The sequence below is a fragment of the Rattus rattus genome, chromosome 2, assembly GCF_011064425.1.
Source record: "Rattus rattus isolate New Zealand chromosome 2, Rrattus_CSIRO_v1, whole genome shotgun sequence".
NCBI lineage: Eukaryota > Metazoa > Chordata > Mammalia > Rodentia > Muridae > Rattus > Rattus rattus.
Genome location: NC_046155.1, coordinates 7509033 through 7527567, shown reverse-complemented (window position 1 = coordinate 7527567; position 18535 = coordinate 7509033). Strand labels below are relative to the sequence as shown.

The window sequence follows — 18535 nt, the reverse complement described above, 5'->3', positions numbered from 1 at the left end:
CAAGCTATCATGGGAAGAAAAGTAGTCCTGCAGTTGGGTTAGGTTGGGGCCTCTGCAGCTCTTCGGGAATCCCGTCAGCAAAGGTGGCAAGAGCTCACGCTATGCACATGTCTAGAAGGGAATAGGTGGAGCTCCACAGTGAGGCTGGGAAGCTTGTCTGCCTTCCATCCCACTGGACCGGCAGGAGGTTCTACTTTAGAGTACAGTATCCACAACTCAGGAGATGGTATATGCAGTGAGGAGTGTTGCAGTGGAACTTGTGTTCTACTGGTGTCATCTGGCCAGACAGCTGAGGCCCTCTGGGCAGCAGTAGAGTAATGGCCAAGCATGATGTCAAGCTATCATGGGAAGAAAACTAGTCCTGTGGTGGGTGCATAATGTGTGGCAGGCCTGAGTGAGGCTGCGGCTGTTGAAGCTCTGGGCAGGCCTTCCCTAACTGACCCTGCAGGTCTGCCAGGGATCTTACTAGCTGGTGTAGAGCCACATAACCTTTACTTGATATCAGACTCTAGCATACACCAGCTTCTGGTTGTCTGGGAACATTTCTTCCAGTAAGGTGTAGAGTGAGCTTCCCCAAAATGTAGGGACCCAAATAGAAGCTGAGACTTAAGACACTCTGTCCTGCCCCGTCCTACACAATGAAATGTCTAGAAAGTGGCTCTCAGACATCCAGTGAAAGTCAAGGACTTGCAGATGGGAGTGTGTTGTGGTGAAATTTATTGTTAAGGACATAGGATTGGGATTAGGGTTGTACAGTGAAGGTTGGGACAAGGGGTTCATGTTAAAGACATGGGGTATAGGTTAGTGACATAGGGTTCAGGCTAGGGATATAGGTCTAAGTTTATGAATGTTAGGGTAATGTTAGAGGTTATGGTTAGAGAAGTTTGGTTAGGGTTAAGTCTTTTGGTTTATGGTTACAGTAAGAGGTATTTGGTTAGGTTTTATCTTGTTTGTGGGGCGAGTTTAGAGTTGGGGATCACCCTTAGGGTTGGATTATGGAGTTAGGGGAGTGGGTGTGGTAAGGTTAGCATAAGGGCTGCATGGCTGGTCTGGGATGTGGGGAACACTGCTCTGTAGTAAGGGCTCTATGGTCCCAGCCCCTGTGGAGGTTACAGAAGTGGACCAGGCATCACATCCCCATCATGACAGCCTCTGCTCTGCCTAGGCTGGCCAAGAAATCATGGTTCGGGAACTTCATCAACCTGGAAAAGGAGGAACAGATCTTTGTGGTGATCAAGGACAAGCCCCTGAGCTCCATCAAGGCTGACATCGTGCATGCCTTCCTGTCGGTGAGGCCATGGCAGAGCCAGGCAGACACTCAAATCCATGGGCTCAGCCTCCAGGCGACCATAGGCTCTCTCATTCACACAAACGTGTGTACACCTAACCCGTCCTTTTGTCCTTCTGCCGGGACCACCACTGTCTACCTAGGCCTTCATCCTGCTGGGAGCTGCACAGCAACTCTGGGAGTGGGGAGCTGTCTATGGCTGGGGTGTGCTGGTCTCCAGGTGAAACCTCCCCAAGACTCAGGGTGAAATACGGGTGGCCACACGCATCAAGAAGAGGCTGTGACCACCCACTTGATCTCTAGAAGCCCAGAGTCTATTTCCCAGGCTACTTCTTTATTTGAAGTCTGTGACTTCCCGTGGCCCCCAGCTTGCCTGTAGAGGCTGGGGTTCTCAAAACATGGAGGCATCTCTAGGTTCTGACAAGCCGAACAGCACATGAAGACTGGAGATGAGACTCTCCAGCTAGGATATGAACTCCCAGAGTACTCTCAGAATTGACCCTGTCTCTTGTGATTCCTGTGTAGGGCTGCCTTATGCTGGGCCAGGCCTCTCTGAGACTTTCCTCAGCATATACCTCCCACACCAGGGCCTTAGTCTGCTGACTTTTGGCCAAGGGGAGTCATCTCTCATGAGTATTTATTTGAAGGTACCTGCTCTAGGCTCTAGGATGCTATTGCCTCATTAGACATTCTGTCCTGGAGTCCTTCAAGTTACCTAGCTAAAAGATTTCCCTGATGCCCTAGAGTCAGCTGAAAATGTCTGTTAGAAGCTTCAGGCCAGGGAAGGCCATATCTGATAGAGTGGTTGTACTTCAGATTGGCCAGACTCTGGGCCTATTGTGCTCCTTAGCACTCCTACCCTTTGGTGTGAGCCTGTCTCCTCCCTCCATCAAATCCATCCCTTCACAAGGGCCTTGGGTTACCAGATCAGCCTGGGGCTCCCATCTACTTCCCCATGGTAGCTAGTCCTATAACCTGGGGTGAGCCTATCTGTTTTCGTTTTGCTCTTGCTACTGTCATGTCAATGTGACCAGAGTTCAGTGCTGTGAATTCACACACCTCATATCTTCACTAGTCACTGCTGTGATGCGCCTTCATTCCTGTCCAACTCAGGGTTGTAAGGCCATTTAACCCTTCCAGTCTAGGGTTCTTCTAGTATGCACCCTGGGTGGCTAGGCAAGGGGGCCCACCTGTTAGTTTTGTGTCATGTTTGGTTCTCAAGACTGGAGATGGTTTGGAGGGTTTGTGCCTGGGTCTGTGTCTGGTGCCCACACAGTGCTGGCACTTCTGATGCCACCTCTGCAAGAGGTTAGGAGTGGGCTAGTGGGGCCTTCTGGTAGGCTGCTATCACATCCAGCCTGTATACACTGCAGATCCCTAGCCTCAGCCACAGCGTTATCTCCCAGACAAGCTTCAGGGCTGAATACAAGGCCACAGGGGGCCCAGCAGTGTTCCAGAAGCCGGTCAAGTTCCAGGTGGACATCACCTACACTGAGGGTGGAGAGGCCCAGAAGGAGAATGGCATCTACTCAGTCACATTCACTTTACTCTCAGGTAAGCCAGCTGACTTCGTGGCTGTGTTTCACTCTCACTGGTGCTTCCAGTGTCCTGACAGCCAGTCTTCCCCTAGGCCCCAGTCGCCGCTTCAAGAGGGTAGTGGAGACCATCCAGGCCCAGCTGCTGAGCACCCATGACCAGCCATCAGCCCAGCACCTGTCAGGTGAGGCGGGGGCTCAGCACAGCGCCTGTGGCTAGTGCTGCTTGGATGGGAGGTATGAGAACTGACATGGCCTCCTACTCTGACGGATGCCCACCTCCCTGCCCCGAGCAGTGCTGCACCCCTCAGGGAGCAGGGCCCCTCCCCGGGCATGGTGGGCTGCATCACACTGAAAGGCGCCTCTTGTCCACCGTAGAACCACCCCCGCCAGCGCCAGGACTAAGCTGGGGTGCTGGGCTTAAGGGCCAGAAGGTGGCCACCAGCTACGAGAGTAGCCTCTGACGCTGGCAGGTAAGGTGTCCGGCCTGCTGCCGGGGAGGGGAGGGGCTGTGGGCAGGGCCTCCTGAAAGAGCCAGGCTTGTCCTTAGAGGGGCACCTTGTGCCCACTCATCTGGCCTAGCTCCAGACAGGCCTACAGGGTCAGCACCTAGGCAGCTAGAAATGAGGGCAGTATAAGCAGGCTCTGGGAGTAGGGCCCAAGGCCCTGATCCTTGGGGCTCCCCTTGTAGCACCCTACAAGGGCTGGGACTACCTTCCTCAATGCCACTGACCACCAGAGCTCTGCCTTAAGCAGGATTAAGTCTGAGGCTCTAGTTCCAGTAGGGTGCTCAAGAAAGGCCCCTGGGCTGCTGGTATTTATGGGAGGAAGCAGTACCTGTGTGTCTGGCCCTATGCATAGGCACACACATGGGACCCGTATGTCAGAGTAATAGCTAGGATATAGTCTATATAGCAATGGGACAGGCTGATGGTATATGGTATGGGACTGCTTAGGCACTTGAGAAGTCTAGAAGAGATGGGATGTGGCTCAGGGCCAGCTTCTCTGAGCCCTATTCCCAACTTATCATCTCCACAGCTGGGGCTATTAGGGTTACTTCTCGTGTGTATGTAGGTCCTTTCCACCTGTTCCTCATCCCATTCCATCTTCATTTCATTGCCTGTAGATGTGCTCTCTTCATGGGCCTCATCATCCCCTGGCAGGTGGGGCTAGAGTCCTCAGCAGCCCTGGGCTCATCCAGCTACCCACTCTTCTTGGAAGAGAGCAAGCAGGGCCAAGTACCCCTGGGAGGCACTGTACTTCAGTCAACCTTGTCTTTCTGGGGCTTTAGGCCTCCATCTTAGAAAAAGGAAAACAGGCTGGGGCACAGCAGTAGTAGTGGAAAATGAGGACAAGGAATGACAAGCAGAGGCAGGCCAGGACAATGAATGCAAGTAAAGCCAAGGTCTCTAGCATGCTGCTGGGGTTCTGCTCATGGTGACCAATCAGACACTGCAGCCCTCCTGCACTCCTGAATATTGGACAGCTCTCCATGCTCTATCCTATGAGATGGTCTATCATACCCCCTGCCCCAGTACTGTGTCCCAGATGTCACAGGGAATATGGTGGGTATGGCCTATACACAGAACCCACCCATCAGTTCTACTCAGTCATCCCTTGAGAGACTGTTAGATATCCACCCATTCTTGGGTTTTGGCTTGTCCCCCTGATGCCATCCCATTGTGTCCCTGTGTCCTGGGCTCTTGTCCAATGAGCTTGGTTCCAAAGACCCTGCTGGATGTAGGCAGAAGTGCAGACCTCCAGGAGACCTGGAGGCCATCCAGACAGGAATCCTATTCAGGGAGAGAAGGCTGGGACCCTCCAATGAGTAGGCCTATTAGACATTTCTCACCCAGGTCTCCTGATGCCAGCAGGCCAGCATAGTGGGAGAGACAGGGGTGTATGGAAGCCAGTGGGTAATGAGGTGCAGGCACAGTATAGGTGGCCTGTTAAACCATGCCAAAGAGGTTATGCAGGCCAGGGAAGACAGGCCCCACCATGAAAAAAGGGTCAAATCCAGACTTCTGGCTTTGGCTATTGGAGGGTGACCTTCCACTATCTACCTTTGCTCACACCCAGCTGTAGTCATAGGCTTCTTCTGACCTAGACCCCAGCTCTCAGTTCTGCCCCTTCCAAACACTACACTTCCCTAGGCCTGTCTGTACCATCACCCTGTCTTTACAGGCTCAGCTCCTTCCTCTTTTCCAGCCAGTTAATATCCTTGGGTCCTGCCTACTCCTATCCCTTCTTCTCTATGAGCTCCAGCCCCTCTGGACTCGGCCCACTCCAGGATCCAGCCCTCGGACCCTGCCCAAGCCTTCCTAGCCTTGCTGGCCACAGGTTGCCAGCTAGCCCCAGGTAGCAGGTGGGCAGCCTGTTCACTCTCTCCCTCCCTCTTTCCATTCTGTGCTCCAGACACCACTAACTGTATGGAAGTGATGACGGGGCGGCTTTCCAAATGTGGTAAGAATTCCTCATGCTCACTTGGCCCCTAGCCTGCCACCTCCACTGTGTGCCCCCACAGCCTACCCTGACCAGTGCTATCCCACTGTCCCTGGGCTGTCTTGGGTCCCCTGTGTATGCACAGGCATTGGACCACCCATCACCCCTGGGCCCCATCTTCTGCGAAGAGTAGTCTTAACCACTCACTTCCTGTTCCCCATTTCTACAATCAAGCTAGGTAAAAGAGGGACTTAAATTCCCAGAGCAGAGAAAAAGGTCCTTGTGCTTGAGGCCAATAAAGGTCCTACATGTAGCACTGCCTCGGAGGGCAAGGTGGACATGTGTCCACAGACCATGCCAGTTAGAAGAGGAAAGGTATGCAGCACTGGGCTTGGACTGAGGTCAGGCAAGGGAATGGAATTGGCCATATCCAATTGGCCCAGCTGGGTAGTAAGCACAGGCCCAGGAGGGTGGAGGGTCACCCATTACTTCTGCCCTCCGGGAACAGAAATCCAGCTGTGGCTGCCTGTCCCCAGCTCGCTGCCTGCCCACCCACCATTAATCCTGTCTGTCTGCTGCTGAACTGTCTGTGCTAGCCAGGGCAGCGGTCTCCCTGTATGCTGTTGCTCACTGGCTCTGGCCACCCTTTCCAAGAGCAATCACTACCCATAAAGCAGCAGCCAACCCCAGGATCCAACTCAGGCCTGATCTTTCTTCTGTTGCTTTCTACACCTCGGGTTGGCCAGCTCATGTGACCCTGACACTTGGGAAGGGAGGCCCAGGACTTTCAGGTGACACTGGGTGAGGGAGGAATCTCACTGCCTGTCCTGGGCCTCAGTTCTCAGAAGCAGCCCTCAGGTCCCATGCCACTTTGGAGGTATGGAATCTGAGGGTCTATCCCACAGCAACAGCCTCTCCCACTGCATTGCTCCTGGCACTAGGGACCCCACTGGCCGCCTGCCCACCCTGCTTGCTACCTGCCTGTCCTTGCTTTACCATCCCATCTGACTTCATCTCGTTGGGTTTTTCTTTCTCTTGTCAAGGCTCCTTCGTTCATTTGTTTGTTCTTTCTCTCCTTTTCTCCTTCTCTCCCCTTGCCCCGTTTTTTTTTCTTTTCTCTCTTTTTGTCTTCTGTTCTGTGTACCCAGGCACCCCATTGAGTAACTTCTTTGACGTAATTAAACAACTTTTTTCAGACGAGAAGAACGGGCAGGCGGCCCAGGCCCCCAGCACACCCGCCAAGCGGAGTGCCCACGGCCCCCTGGGTGACTCCGCGGCCGCTGGCCCTGGAGGGGACACCGAGTACCCGATGGGCAAGGACATGGCCAAGATGGGGCCGCCCGCCGCCCGCCGTGAGCAGCCTTAGACACTAGTCCCTCCCCAGCACAGCACAGCACAGCACAACACAGCACTGACTGTGGCCTTCTGCCGCCCTGTGTGGACCAGGCCCCACCTGCCTGCCCAGACCTTGTCTCAAGCCTGGGAGGAAAGGAGAGTGGCCAGGGTGCGGCCCGCAGGCTGGGCTGCTGGGCTTGCTCTCTTTTCTCTCTTGCGGTCTCTGTCTCTGCCTGTCTCTGACAGCATCGCTTGTTTCCGCTCTGATACCAGGAATTATCCCGAAAAGTTAACATGTCACCTCCACGAGGCCATCCTCTGTGCTGCGTGTGGACACTGGCTGACCGAAGGCAGCTGCTGCGGACCACCCTCCTCCTGCTGCTGCTGCTGCTGCTGCTGCTGGGCAGAGAGGCTAGCCCACTGTCCACCACCTCTGCCTGTTCCCTGGCAGCTCCGCATGGCCCAAGGGAGGAGGGCCTGCCTCCCAGGGAATTCCTCTTCTAGCCCAGCCACCCTGGATTCCCAGTGACCAGATCCTCAGCAGGGACAACCTGTCCACCATCTTCCAGGGTAGGGGACCATGGTGGGTGAAGCAGTGGGAATGGATTGTCCTCCACAGCGCATTTGGAGGCCTCCTGGGCCATTCACCTCGCCTTTTCCACACGTTGGCCTCACCAGGGCCACCTCTTCTCATCTGCATCCATTGCTCCACCTTGCCAGGCTGCAGAGCTCCAGCTGTGATGGTTCTCATGGGCTGAAGTGGAGATAAAAGACCTGGGTGCTCCAAAGCTGCCAGGGGCCTGGGCTGAGACCAGTATTATTTATTTGCTGTTTTAATTTATTGAGTTTCTTTATGTCTCTGTTCTCTGTTCAGGGAAGGGGGAGTAGCAGCAGCGCCCTCCTGCCATCTGTCTGTCTGTTCTGTCTGTCTGACTTGGGCAGGGTGGGTCCTGAGCCCAAGTTCCCTCTGAGGACAGAGCCGTTGTGGGGCTGGGGACAGTGGGGAGCCAGCCAGTGGATGCAGCACTGGCAAGCTACTGTAAACTTTAAAAGAATTCCTGCAAGATATTTTTATAAACTTTCTTTTCTTGGTTGTTTTTGGAAAAGGGTGTCGGGTGGGGCTGCTGGGGCAGAGCTAGGGTTTGTGTTTCGGCTCCTCGCTCTTGGCTATTTCTATACACATATACATATATATATATATATATATTTAAAGAACGATGTGGTTAGCTCTGTCCCGGGTTGTTTTATTACTACTTAGCAGCAGCTCCAGTTCCACACGAGGGCTCAGGGTACAGGCGTCAGCCTGCACTGGCCAGCTGTGCCCGCTGCCCGGAAGCACTGCCCAGCACTTCTCTGCTGTACCAGGCCAAGAGTGATCTTGGTTTGGTGTCTGATAGAGAAGGGGGAGAAGGCCCTGAGCTGGCACCCTACTACTTACACACAGGATGGCAGTGGTACCTCGAGTTGGTTTTTTTTTTTTTTAAATTAAAATAAAAATGTTTAAAAAAAATTAAAGCCAGAAATGGAGTTAGCAGAGTGCTCTGCAGTGGGTTCCTCTTGGAGGTGGCAAGGGCAAGGGGCCCACACCACTGCCTGCTGCCCACCAAAGCCCACCTCACTTCCCTCATCTCCAGCTTTTGTCTGTGTTCCGTTCCGTCTGGCTGAGCCAGTCCCTCCCAGCTGGCCCAAGGCGCCCAGCGTAGCAGCGGGAGGGGCTGGGGGCAGGTTTCATGCATGCCTTTGCTCTTCCCCTCATGTACAGATTTTAATGCTTCTATTACATTCAACCACCACAGGCTGGGATTTCTATACATAGAACAAAATCAAACACCTGTAATAACAGCAAAGCCACGCAGTACAAGTGGGAAGGGGCATACCTACGGTGTCAGGATACTGAAAGCAATACCTCTCGTTAGCCTTCCTCTTTTGTACTTTGGACACATGCGGATTCGCAGACATCACAAAAATGGACAAGCCCCATCTGGTGTAACCCCTGTCAAATAACTGTGAGCAACTTCAGTTCTGGAACAATAAATTCCTTCCGTAAAGACGCATGATGCAAGGTTTCCGTCCGGGCCGGGCGGGCATGGGAAATGGCACAGGATGTCCAGAAGTGGCTCTTGTCACCAACTGTACCCCTCTGGGCTGTGCTAAGGGGAGAGATCTACCCCTGGATAAGGATCCATGTGTTAGGGTCAGTTAATCAGGCTGGGGTGTTTCTCATGGCTGTCTTTCACCAGGGTTGGGCTTCTAGTGAGAATCGTGGGTAGGGAAAGAACAATCTAGAGACAATGACTAGCAGAGAGCTCTGAGCTTCACTGGATAAGATAGGAATGACAGTGCTGTTTTCCTCATGGCAGTTCCATCACCCCAAATATGCTTGGAGTCACCTAGCACTTAGACTTTCTCTGAGAGAAGAGTCCCTACCACACTACCTGTGACTAGCCAGGGCTGCCCTGGCCTTATACCACCTCTCCGCTGCTATTACATGGAGGACAAGTCTAGGACAGGTCTTGTACCATGTCTTGAATGCCCAAGAGTCTGAGGCTGGACAATCCTTAGGAATTAGATCAAAGTGCTCAGTCCGTGAAGCTGTGCACTTGGCACAGGTGCCACATTGCTTGGTGGCAGTCCTCTACGAGACAGCACATGACAGTGGGAGGCTGGTGGTTCTCCACGGTGGATACTGCCATGCACTGTGGGACACAGCATAATAGATGCCCACTGTCTTCTACCCTGTTGGAGTAGCCAGGTGCTCTCTAACACCTGTGTTAACCATGTGTCTCTGGAGTAGAGCGGTCCCAAATGCAGCCCTGCTCTGGAGCTGAGGCCTAGCTAGCACACAATCTTGCCAGAGAAGCCTAAGAGCATTTTTTCTTTTTTTCTTTCTTTTTTTTTTTTTTTTTAAATTTTTTTTTTATTTTTATTTTTATTTTTTGGCCTAGCTTTGCTGTGAACTAAGCAGGGTAGCTCTGCAGACTCACATTCAAAACAAGAAGCAATGAGCTAGGGTTACCCTTTGCCACTGTGCCCTCCAAGAAATGGGATACCCAGAAGGCACTTAGCGTAGACAAGGGACCAAGCTCCTCTTGCAGCTTTTCAGTTAACTGTAGCTTGAAATACAGGTTTAGGTAAGGATCTGGTCCAAAGGTGCCTGGTTATCTGGGTCTGGGGAGTCAGGATGCTAAGATATCTTCCTGTAGTCCTGAATCTGCTTTGCTGAGCAGTACCCACTCCCACCCAATCTTCCCCCAGCTGGCCCACTGGCTATTTAGTCAGGCTTAGCAGGCACTAAAGAGACCAGCTTACTTCTCAGACCCTGCAGCTTCCCACCCGCACACTATTGCACCCCCAGGGCTGAGAAAGGATCCATTCACAATCCCACTCCTGACATTAAGCTGTCGTGATTGTACATAAATCAAAGAAATCTCAGCCCCTGTTATTCATATAAAAAACAAACAAGAAATGATGCACCAGACATGGCCTTATGCAGTTCGCACTGAGTATTAAACCTAGTGGTATGCACATTAGTCTAATGTAGTTAAAATGAGAACTACTAAAAAAACAAAAGTCCTCTAGAGGATAGGGGCTAAACCTGATTGGCCTAGTAGTAAGTGCATAGGCAGGAACAGAGGGATACTCTAATGGAGCCTTCCTACCCTGGGTGGCACAGCCAGGTACCCTCAGGAGATGCTGAAAACCCCAACCTCTATCATGGTGAGCCATCCTAGGCTCCATGTCACCTTCTGAGAACAGAATGGTACAATTCCTTGGAGAGTGGGGCCTCAAAACCCTTCAGGTCAGCTATAGGGTTGGCTGTTGTACACCCCAACCAACATATTAATTCTTGCTCACTATGGACAGCCAGCCTGGCTGATGGTTCCTTGTCAAGTGACCCATTCTCCTGAGGCTCAATGCCCACCATCCACTGACACTACTACCCACTAGCCCAAGTCTCCTGGTGAAGTTTAGTTTAAAAAAAAAAAAAGCAGAGGATAGTTGTGGTCACCAAGGGTGTGGAGCCTTCAGAAAGATGAGGGCGGAGTGTTCCTACTTGGGGAGGCCATCCTGGAGCTGCTGAAGTTCCTGAGCCCATCTATCCCTTTGCTCATAGCCTCACCTCTGCCTTCCAAACAGAAGCTCCAGATTGAGTCACTGTGTTGTTTCTAGCTCTACTGGCTACTGCCCCTCCCACTGTTAGGGACACTGTCACCGCCATGTCCACATCAGCTAGTATAACCTCCATTCCACCTGTAACTTATGTCCTGTCAGTGCTAAATTACACTAACAGGTTCCCAGGGTAAGGACCTGGGCATGTATGATGTGAGAGGCATTATTCTCTCTCAGTCTGCCCATGGACCCCACTTAAAACTTCCATCCCATATGTAAAATACTCATCACATCCCAAAGTCTCAACATAGCATAGTACAAAGTCAGGCCCCATATCTCACCTTGTTAGCTCAGAAGCCTCAAATTGCATTCTACAAGTCAAAGGAGGGTGTTAGGCGTGATCCATCCTAGGACTCTTTCTACACTGATAGGCTGACGAGCCAGACAAGGTCATTTGCTTCCAGCTGTAGGACAAACAGGAAGCCAGCAGCAGGCATCCTCTATAGCTCAAGGATCTAGCCCTGTTTGTAGAAAAAGTTAGCATTCCCTACTGCTCTAGTTAGCTTTCCACCTGAAACCTCCCTGGCTCAATAGATTTTTGTATCTTCTCACCTCAGGGCTTCTAATGAGATGCACTGTTCTCCAGAGCCTTATCCGACTCCTGTGTCTCTCATAGGATTCAATCCCTAGGACAAAAGCCTTGTCTACAAGTCCTTGATACATGATGTGTGCTCTACTCTAATCTTTGAGCTAGAGAGCTGACATAAGGTGTCAGCAACTGCTGAACAGTCCAGGCTAACCTTTCTGCCTTGCTGAGATCCAAAGGACTCATAGTTTCATCTGGTCTCTATCTCTGGAGCATTTCCTGACAGCAAAACTTGGTCATTCACATAGCCTAAGAGCTAAAAGTCATTAAGTATTAGCTCCCTGATGGTCTATAGCTCTTCACAGGCCTACTCCATGTACAGACAAGACCACCACGGCAGGGACAAGGAAGCTGTAAGGAGCCTTCCACGTGGTGGAGAGCTTGCACAACTGCCATATGTATACCTTGATGCATAGAAGCTGGGCCCCAGCATACAGCCCTAACTAGATATCTACCCCTTTATGGATGGCTTTCTAATGTTCTGACATCACCATGTGCTCAGAGGTCCTACCACTCCTTTCTGTGAGACCAAACATACCAGATATGGTGGCAGCAGCCCCTCTGACCACCAAGGAGAGTTAGAGACATACCACTTCACTTAGACTGTCTCAGGCTCCACACAGCTAGAAACTCATCTTCCCAGAAGCTAGCCATAGCCTCTGTACTTGGAATCCTCCCCTCCAATAGGTTATCAGGACTATGGTAGCTGTTCCCTGAGGGGTTCTGCCTAGAATCCAGCTCCCTGTCCGTGGGAGCTGAGAAGGCAGTATCACTGAGCCAAACTGTCCCTTTGCTAGATATCTGTCACTTCCTGCCATCCCTCAACCCCAGGACTCCACAGTGGCACCTCTAGCCAGCTGAGGTCCCACCACAGGCTCCTATAGCAGTCCCAGACATACAGTTCCATGGGCATCCTGTGGCTTCTACTTAAGGAGTCTATGCTGAGACAAGAGATGTGGGAAAAGGCACAGGCAGTCTGGTGGGTTCCATTCCCAGGAACTGAGACAAAAAGCTTAGAGTTGGTACAGGGAGGTTTTTTGTTTGTTTGTTTGACAAGAGCTCTCTAAGTAGCCCTAGGCTGGCCTCAAACTCACAATCTTCCTGCCTCAGTTTCAGAAGGACTATGGAGGAGTAGTAGGACCATGTAGGCTAAGAAAACTCCATGTACCCTAGAATTTTCTGTTAAATTAGAGAGGGACAAATGGCCTCTGAGATTGGTCCAGGTGTTAAAAGAAGAGCCTCCTGGCCCAAGTTCAGCCTCCCAGGGGCATCTGATGGTACAATAAGTTAAAAAGGGGGTGGGGGAGTATCCACAAATGCATTGCAGAGGCTAAGCCAAAAGGCCAAGAAAACCCCAAACCCTGGGAGGGTCCCACAATTTAAAGGAAACCTATCAGGGGGCACTAAGCATCCCAGAGCTGTTGGTGCCAGTTGGTAGGCATAGCAAGCAGGTTGCCAGAATCCAAAGATTTGAGTTTGCTGTGTGTGAAAACCAAGCCATAACAATGTCTGACTCCATTCTTCCCCTACTTGGGCACAGGCCAGCTCTAGGCTTGGGCTTAGACCCCATTCCCGTCTAGGCAGCAGGTTGCCTGTTCCTAGGCTCCCAATGTTAAGCCAATTCTACAGGTCTGAAGACCTCCATCTTCACTCAAGGATAAGGTTAAGGTGCTTGCACCCTCCCCTAGCAAGGAACCTCAGGGAAGGCTCGGAACAATATGAAACAGCAGGCTGAGAGGACACAGGCTCTGACCTGAGAGAATTCTGTTTATTATGTCTGAACAGATGAACTAAAGCAGATTCTGCCTTTCACTGACAGCCCTGTCTCCACATGGGGCCGCAGCCAGGTCCTGGGCTGCCCTGGCCCCTACACACAAATGGGGCCTCCTTGGGCACTGAGGAGGCAGCAAGAAGGGGTAATAGGAGCAAGCAGCAGGTGTGGGCCTTCCTGGGTCATCCCAGGCAGGCCTCTCTACCCCAGGGACTCTGAGCCAAGATCCAGGTGAGGGCTAGGGACAAAAGCTGCAGGGCAGGCCTCTGTAAAAAGCCCATCCCCAAAGCACAGCAGAACTCCAGATCTGCAGGGCAAGCCCCATAAGGGGGAGACACCTCTCACAAGGTGCTCCTTTCAAAGCCACAGAGCTACACCCCCCACCCCGCAGGGGAGGGGAGGGCAAGAGCCATATGGAAGACCCAAGAAAGGAAAGCCCCACAGAAGAAAAATCAAAACATCAGTCCAATAAATGTTTGTTGAATGAATGAATGACTCCAAAGGCTCTTCACTACAAACAGCACTCATCCATCCAACAGGGAAGTCAGGAAACACGCCTTGACTCCAGCGGCATCCATGGAGCCCACACTCTGAGCAGCCCGGGGCCCTCAGACCTTGCCACCAGCACGCCCGGGCATGTGTGCGCACACACAGACACACAGTTGTCTTTTTGCACATGTGCACCCATCTGGCCCTGGAGACTCATCTCTCCTTCACGTGGTTCTGTGCTCCGGAAGCTCCACTGCTGGCCCCATCCCCAGTGGCACCACTGTTACCCGGGCTGCTGCACAGCACCTCAGTGAGGTCGTCCATGACAGCGGTTTCTTTGGGGTCAAGCAGGTTGAACTCTCTGGCAAAGAGGATGAAATGCACGTACAGTGTGTTCAAGTGTCCATGCAGCTCAAGGGCCAGGGTCTCCTTGAAGTGGGCCCAGTAGATGTGGCCCAACACGTGAAACAGATACTTGCAGATCTTCTTCACCAAAGACTCGAAGGAGCTGGGGAATTCTCTGCCTAGGGGGAGGCCACATGTCACAGACCTGCAAGGAGGCCAGGCTCCTACAACTAGGCTTCTCTGGATGGGCCTCAAGAGCTTGCAATTGCTACCACTCCTCCACAGAGTTCCCAGCAACCTGTCCCCCAGAGTGGCATCTGCCCAGAGTAACAGGTGCTGGCTGAGCCATGCTGGTCGCCTGCACAGCAAAGAATATGTAGTGGGCACTCAGGCTCCATGTGCTTCCTCCAGCAGACACCCAGGGTATCTGTAGACCAGGTAAGGGAGCAGTAACGAGTACATGGGAATCCCTGTAAACCAGTGCTGGCCCCTTTACTGTTCAGGGTGAGATTTTAGCCCCCATTAGGACTTTGATAGGTCTGGAAATACCAGCCCCAGGAAGATGGACTGTGATGGCCTCATAGTGCAGAGCAGGGCCAAAGGGGGCCGAGTGGTGGGCCTTAGAGTATAGGTGGGCATTGTCCCCAGCTGGGTTGAACTCTGCCTGGGAACCTTCCTTCCTCCTTAGCCCAGGTCCCCTGTGCCAAGCAGGAGCTAGAATCATCAAACTGTAGCCCTTCTAGACCCCACTTGCAATCACACCCCAGAAACTCTCTAGTCCAGTGCTGAAGAACTTGCTGGCTTTGCATAAGAAGTTGCGTGCAAGCTGCAAAAGACATACCGTATTTTGTGGGGAACACATCTTCATCAGTTACCAGCTTCTGCACAGAGCTCATGACAAAGTCAACATACTGGGGGGCGGTGCACTTGACCTTCTTCCCCCGCTCGTCATACCAGTAGTATTGTCTGTAGGGACAGAGACTTTGGTCAGGGTGTCAACCCTGCCAAATACCCGCCCCTGTAGGCTCCCACACATACAGCACAAACTCAAAGGCAGCAGCAGTGGGTGTGGTGAGCTATATACAACTGTTCCAATGGGACAAAGTGCCCAGAACAGCATCTGAGGAGAGCAAGGGCCTCATGTACACGTAGCCCAATGTGACACATTCGTTTTGCCTACTTCTGCAGATTTTATTTCTTTTAAATAAATCTATACCTTTTATAATTAATTGGATACAGGTTATCTGTCTAGGAGATAGCCTGCGACTGGTCAGAGCCTAGAACCTTGGCAGTGTCCTCTTCCCAGAATTAAAAACCAGTCTCCCCATGGGGAATAGTAGATGCCTGCAGTCAAGTGACTTGACCCCTAGAGGCACACCCCAGACTCTTCAGCCTATGCACGAGGTAGTCAGTTCTTGAAGACCAGCATCAGGGCTGGGGAGATACTAGATGTACAGTGCTCCTGGGTCTTAACCATGTGCACTATCACAGTCACTCTGGGTTCTGTCAAAGGAGCTAGTGCTGCCCTTGATGCCACTGCCTGCTACTGCCTCGGGCATCTCCTTGGGAGATCTTGGATAAAGCGATCACAGGAGTTTCTCACAAACCTCTGGCACTGCAGTGGAGATGTCACACCACGTAGGCGTTCTAGACTCAGGCATAGCATGCTCCCCAAGCTCCTGCTGACTGTGATTCTTTGCAAGTGGGGACAATTATGGGCCATATTGTTACATTTGTCTCCATGGGAGGGGGCAGTTTTATGTTAAATACAAGCTTTCATGACTCTAAAGCAAAGCCGAGGACAGGATTATGGTCACAGCAGGTCTGTGCATCATTTCATAAGAACGGGTCAAAGTTATCACATATGCTGTGCCACCTGTATTTCACCAGCATGACATGTGCTCCCCAGCATCGAGTATTCTGCAGTACCAATGTGGGCTTCATTTGTGTTTCTTTTAAACCCTGGTATTATCTTTATAGTGTCTCACGGCCACACTGTCACTGCAGCAACTGGTCCTTCCCCGTTCTTGTTGGTCAGGCCACTGCTTGCATGCTGCTGCTCTAAGAGTTCTCTGTATGTCCTGGATACTAGTTCTTGTGCAACAGGTGCCTCCCAGATGTTTCCACATAGTTTGTGTTTGTTCTTTCATCTCCGTTATCTCTCTTAGAGCAACTCTGAATCATAAAGTCCAGTTGGCTGAGTTCTGCTCACTAAAGAGGGCCACTCTTTAGGTGTAATGTCCACCAGCCTAATACCAGATCACAAAGATCTCCTCCTGCCCTCTAAAGCTGTTTTATTTTCCCACTTTGCATCAGGTGCGAGCCTTAAAGTTGAGGTACTTTTCCTTTCCTCTGTGTAATACTGTATTTCACAGAAGCAGTTGTTGGGAAACAAAACCAAACCATCCTTTCTACACTGTTTCACTAGCCACTTCATCAGAAATCAAAGGACTATGCTTCTGGGTTTCCTTCTGGACTCTGCTCTGACCCACTAACTTCTGTCTCACATTTGGCCAACACCACACTTCTTGTCACTATGTTTAACAGTTCATCTTCAAACCATGGGCCTCCTCCAGATGTACTGTTGTTGTGGTTACTCCTGCTGCCCGTTCAATGTAAATTCCAAAACACAGTAGTCTAGTAGCTAATAGCTCTGATAGAGTTTTTAACTGAGAACATTCTAAACCACAGATACACTCTGTAGATTTTTACGTTAAGCTGTTATCTTCCAATCCATGAACAGAGTGTGGCTGTTTGTGTGCTGTCTTTGACTCTCCATCCTGGATGTCTGTGAAACAGCCATGTGAATGCTGTTTATAACTAAATATTTGGTTGCCTCTAGAGCTATTGTAAATGGTTCTGGTTTATTAGTTAGGTTTTCAATCACACAAACCTTTGATTGCTTCTGTGTGCTCATTTTGCAGAATTTATTTGTTGCTAGATTCCTTCAGCATTCATAGTTGTTCTCTCTGCAGAGGGATAGCTGAGGTTTTTCTTTTCTGATAAGGACTTTTCCTCCCTCTCCCTTGTCTTACTGAACTGGATGAGCCTTCAAGTTTTCTTCTCCAAAGAACAGTTGATTTCATGCTGGCTGTGTAACATTTGGAGAGGATCCTGCAGTTTCCTAACTACCTCTGTAACATCTGTTAGATTCATAAGGAACTGGTGTACTTCTTATGTTCATAATTCCTACCTTTTGTCTCATTTTTGTGTCTCTTGCTAAGGCTTGTTAGCTCTGTTGTTCTTTCCAAGCAAGCACATATTTCCCATACAATTTCTAGAACTCAACTTGAGTGACTTCTGCTCTTGTTTTATGATTTCCTTTCTTATGTCTACTTAGGTTGGTTTTACTCTTCTCTCTGAGGTCTGTCTAAAATGTGCACTTGGTATTGTAAACTGTTCTCACTACCTTGCTGTAGCTACAGCCCACAAACTTTTCTCTTTCTTTCCCTCCAACTCCCATTTTCTTAGACAGGTCTTCTCTGCAGCCAGGACTGGCCTCAAACTCACAGCGATTCTCTTGCCTCAACTTCCCAAATGCTGGGATTACAGATGTGAACTACCAACTACCACACTTGGCTGTATCTCACAAACTTTGAAACTTTCCGTTTCTACTTCTGTTTAGTTCAACTAGCTTCTTAGTGCCCTTGAGATTGTTTTTCCCTGACCTATGGATTACTTAGGAATGTGCTGGCTCCAAAGTGTTTGGAAATTTGTCTGTTATATCTCTGATACTGATTCCCCGTATAAGTCCACAATAATCAAATAACTTACTTAATGTGACTTCAACTCTTTAAAGGTTAAGGGCTCTTCTGGGAGCTGGGACAGCATCTTGTTTGGTGAGCATTCCTTGTGAAGTTGAAGCTAAGGTTCATTTTGCTGCTGGGACAGAATGTCCTTAACTGGCACCTCAGCCTCTTCCCCTTGCAGCTGTGGTTTGCTTTGTGAACCTCTGCCATCTGGCACACAGCACTGAGGAACATCACTGGCCTGATCAACATCCTTTCCCAATTCACAACTTCCTTCTGCAACCTGGCTGATGTTGAGTCTCTGTTACTATGAACACAGCTACTTCAGCTCTCACTTGGTAGTGTTTGCTAGGTTTGTCATAGTCTACTCTTAACTCTCCCAGTTTACAGCATTTAAAGTGCCACCATGAGCCAGGTGCAGGAAGGTGGGGTAACCTGTGATCTCAGCTACTTGGCAGATAAAGACAGGAGGGTGCCAGCTCTAGGTCAGCTTAAACAACATGGCAGAATCCTGTCTCTTACAAAACTTTCAACAGAGCAGGCCATGTGGCTTGGTAGCAAAGCACACGCTAGCATGCATAAGACTCTGAACTTCAGCATAAATCATCAGTCAACTAACCAATCAATCAAAACGAACACTTTGGTGTATCTAAGTCCCTCAAACCCTAAAATGAACCCTTATAAGGTCACATTATTGGTAAGCAGGCTTCTGGAGGTGACCAAGCCACAATGGCAGGGCTCCATGACCAGTACTCATGCTTTTCAAAAGGAGCTGCTGAAATGAACCAATGAGCTCTTCTCAGACTGCAAACCTGGACCTGAACG

General features: G+C 50.7%; 2 protein-coding genes across 24 annotated transcripts in view; one reads left to right on the top strand and one right to left on the bottom strand.

Moving 5' to 3' along the window:
• Window positions 1–8651, top strand: part of Brsk2 (BR serine/threonine kinase 2) — a 52719-nt gene extending 44068 nt beyond the window's left edge. For 3 of the 17 annotated variants that reach the window (XM_032891403.1, XM_032891401.1, XM_032891412.1), the window contains 5 exons: window positions 1166–1289; window positions 2662–2842; window positions 2919–3008; window positions 5239–5286; window positions 6414–8651. In XM_032891403.1, coding sequence (XP_032747294.1) covers window positions 1166–1289; window positions 2662–2842; window positions 2919–3008; window positions 5239–5286; window positions 6414–6631 — 661 coding nt within the window. In that variant the 3' untranslated portion in view covers window positions 6632–8651. Of the gene's footprint in view, window positions 1–1165; window positions 1290–2661; window positions 2843–2918; window positions 3009–3201; window positions 3297–5238; window positions 5287–6413 lie in introns of all 17 variants that reach the window. The other 14 variants (XM_032891402.1, XM_032891405.1, XM_032891411.1 and 11 more) reach the window with 9 other exon arrangements.
• A 4437-nt stretch (window positions 8652–13088) lies between these two features.
• Window positions 13089–18535, bottom strand: part of Mob2 (MOB kinase activator 2) — a 56697-nt gene continuing 51250 nt past the window's right edge. For 6 of the 7 annotated variants that reach the window (XM_032891394.1, XM_032891400.1, XM_032891398.1 and 3 more), the window contains exons 4-5: window positions 14803–14927; window positions 13089–14140 (exon numbers count right to left, since the gene is read on the bottom strand). In XM_032891394.1, coding sequence (XP_032747285.1) covers window positions 13830–14140; window positions 14803–14927 — 436 coding nt within the window. In that variant the 3' untranslated portion in view covers window positions 13089–13829. The remainder of the gene's footprint in view (window positions 14141–14802; window positions 14928–18535) is intronic. The other variant, XM_032891397.1, reaches the window with a different exon arrangement.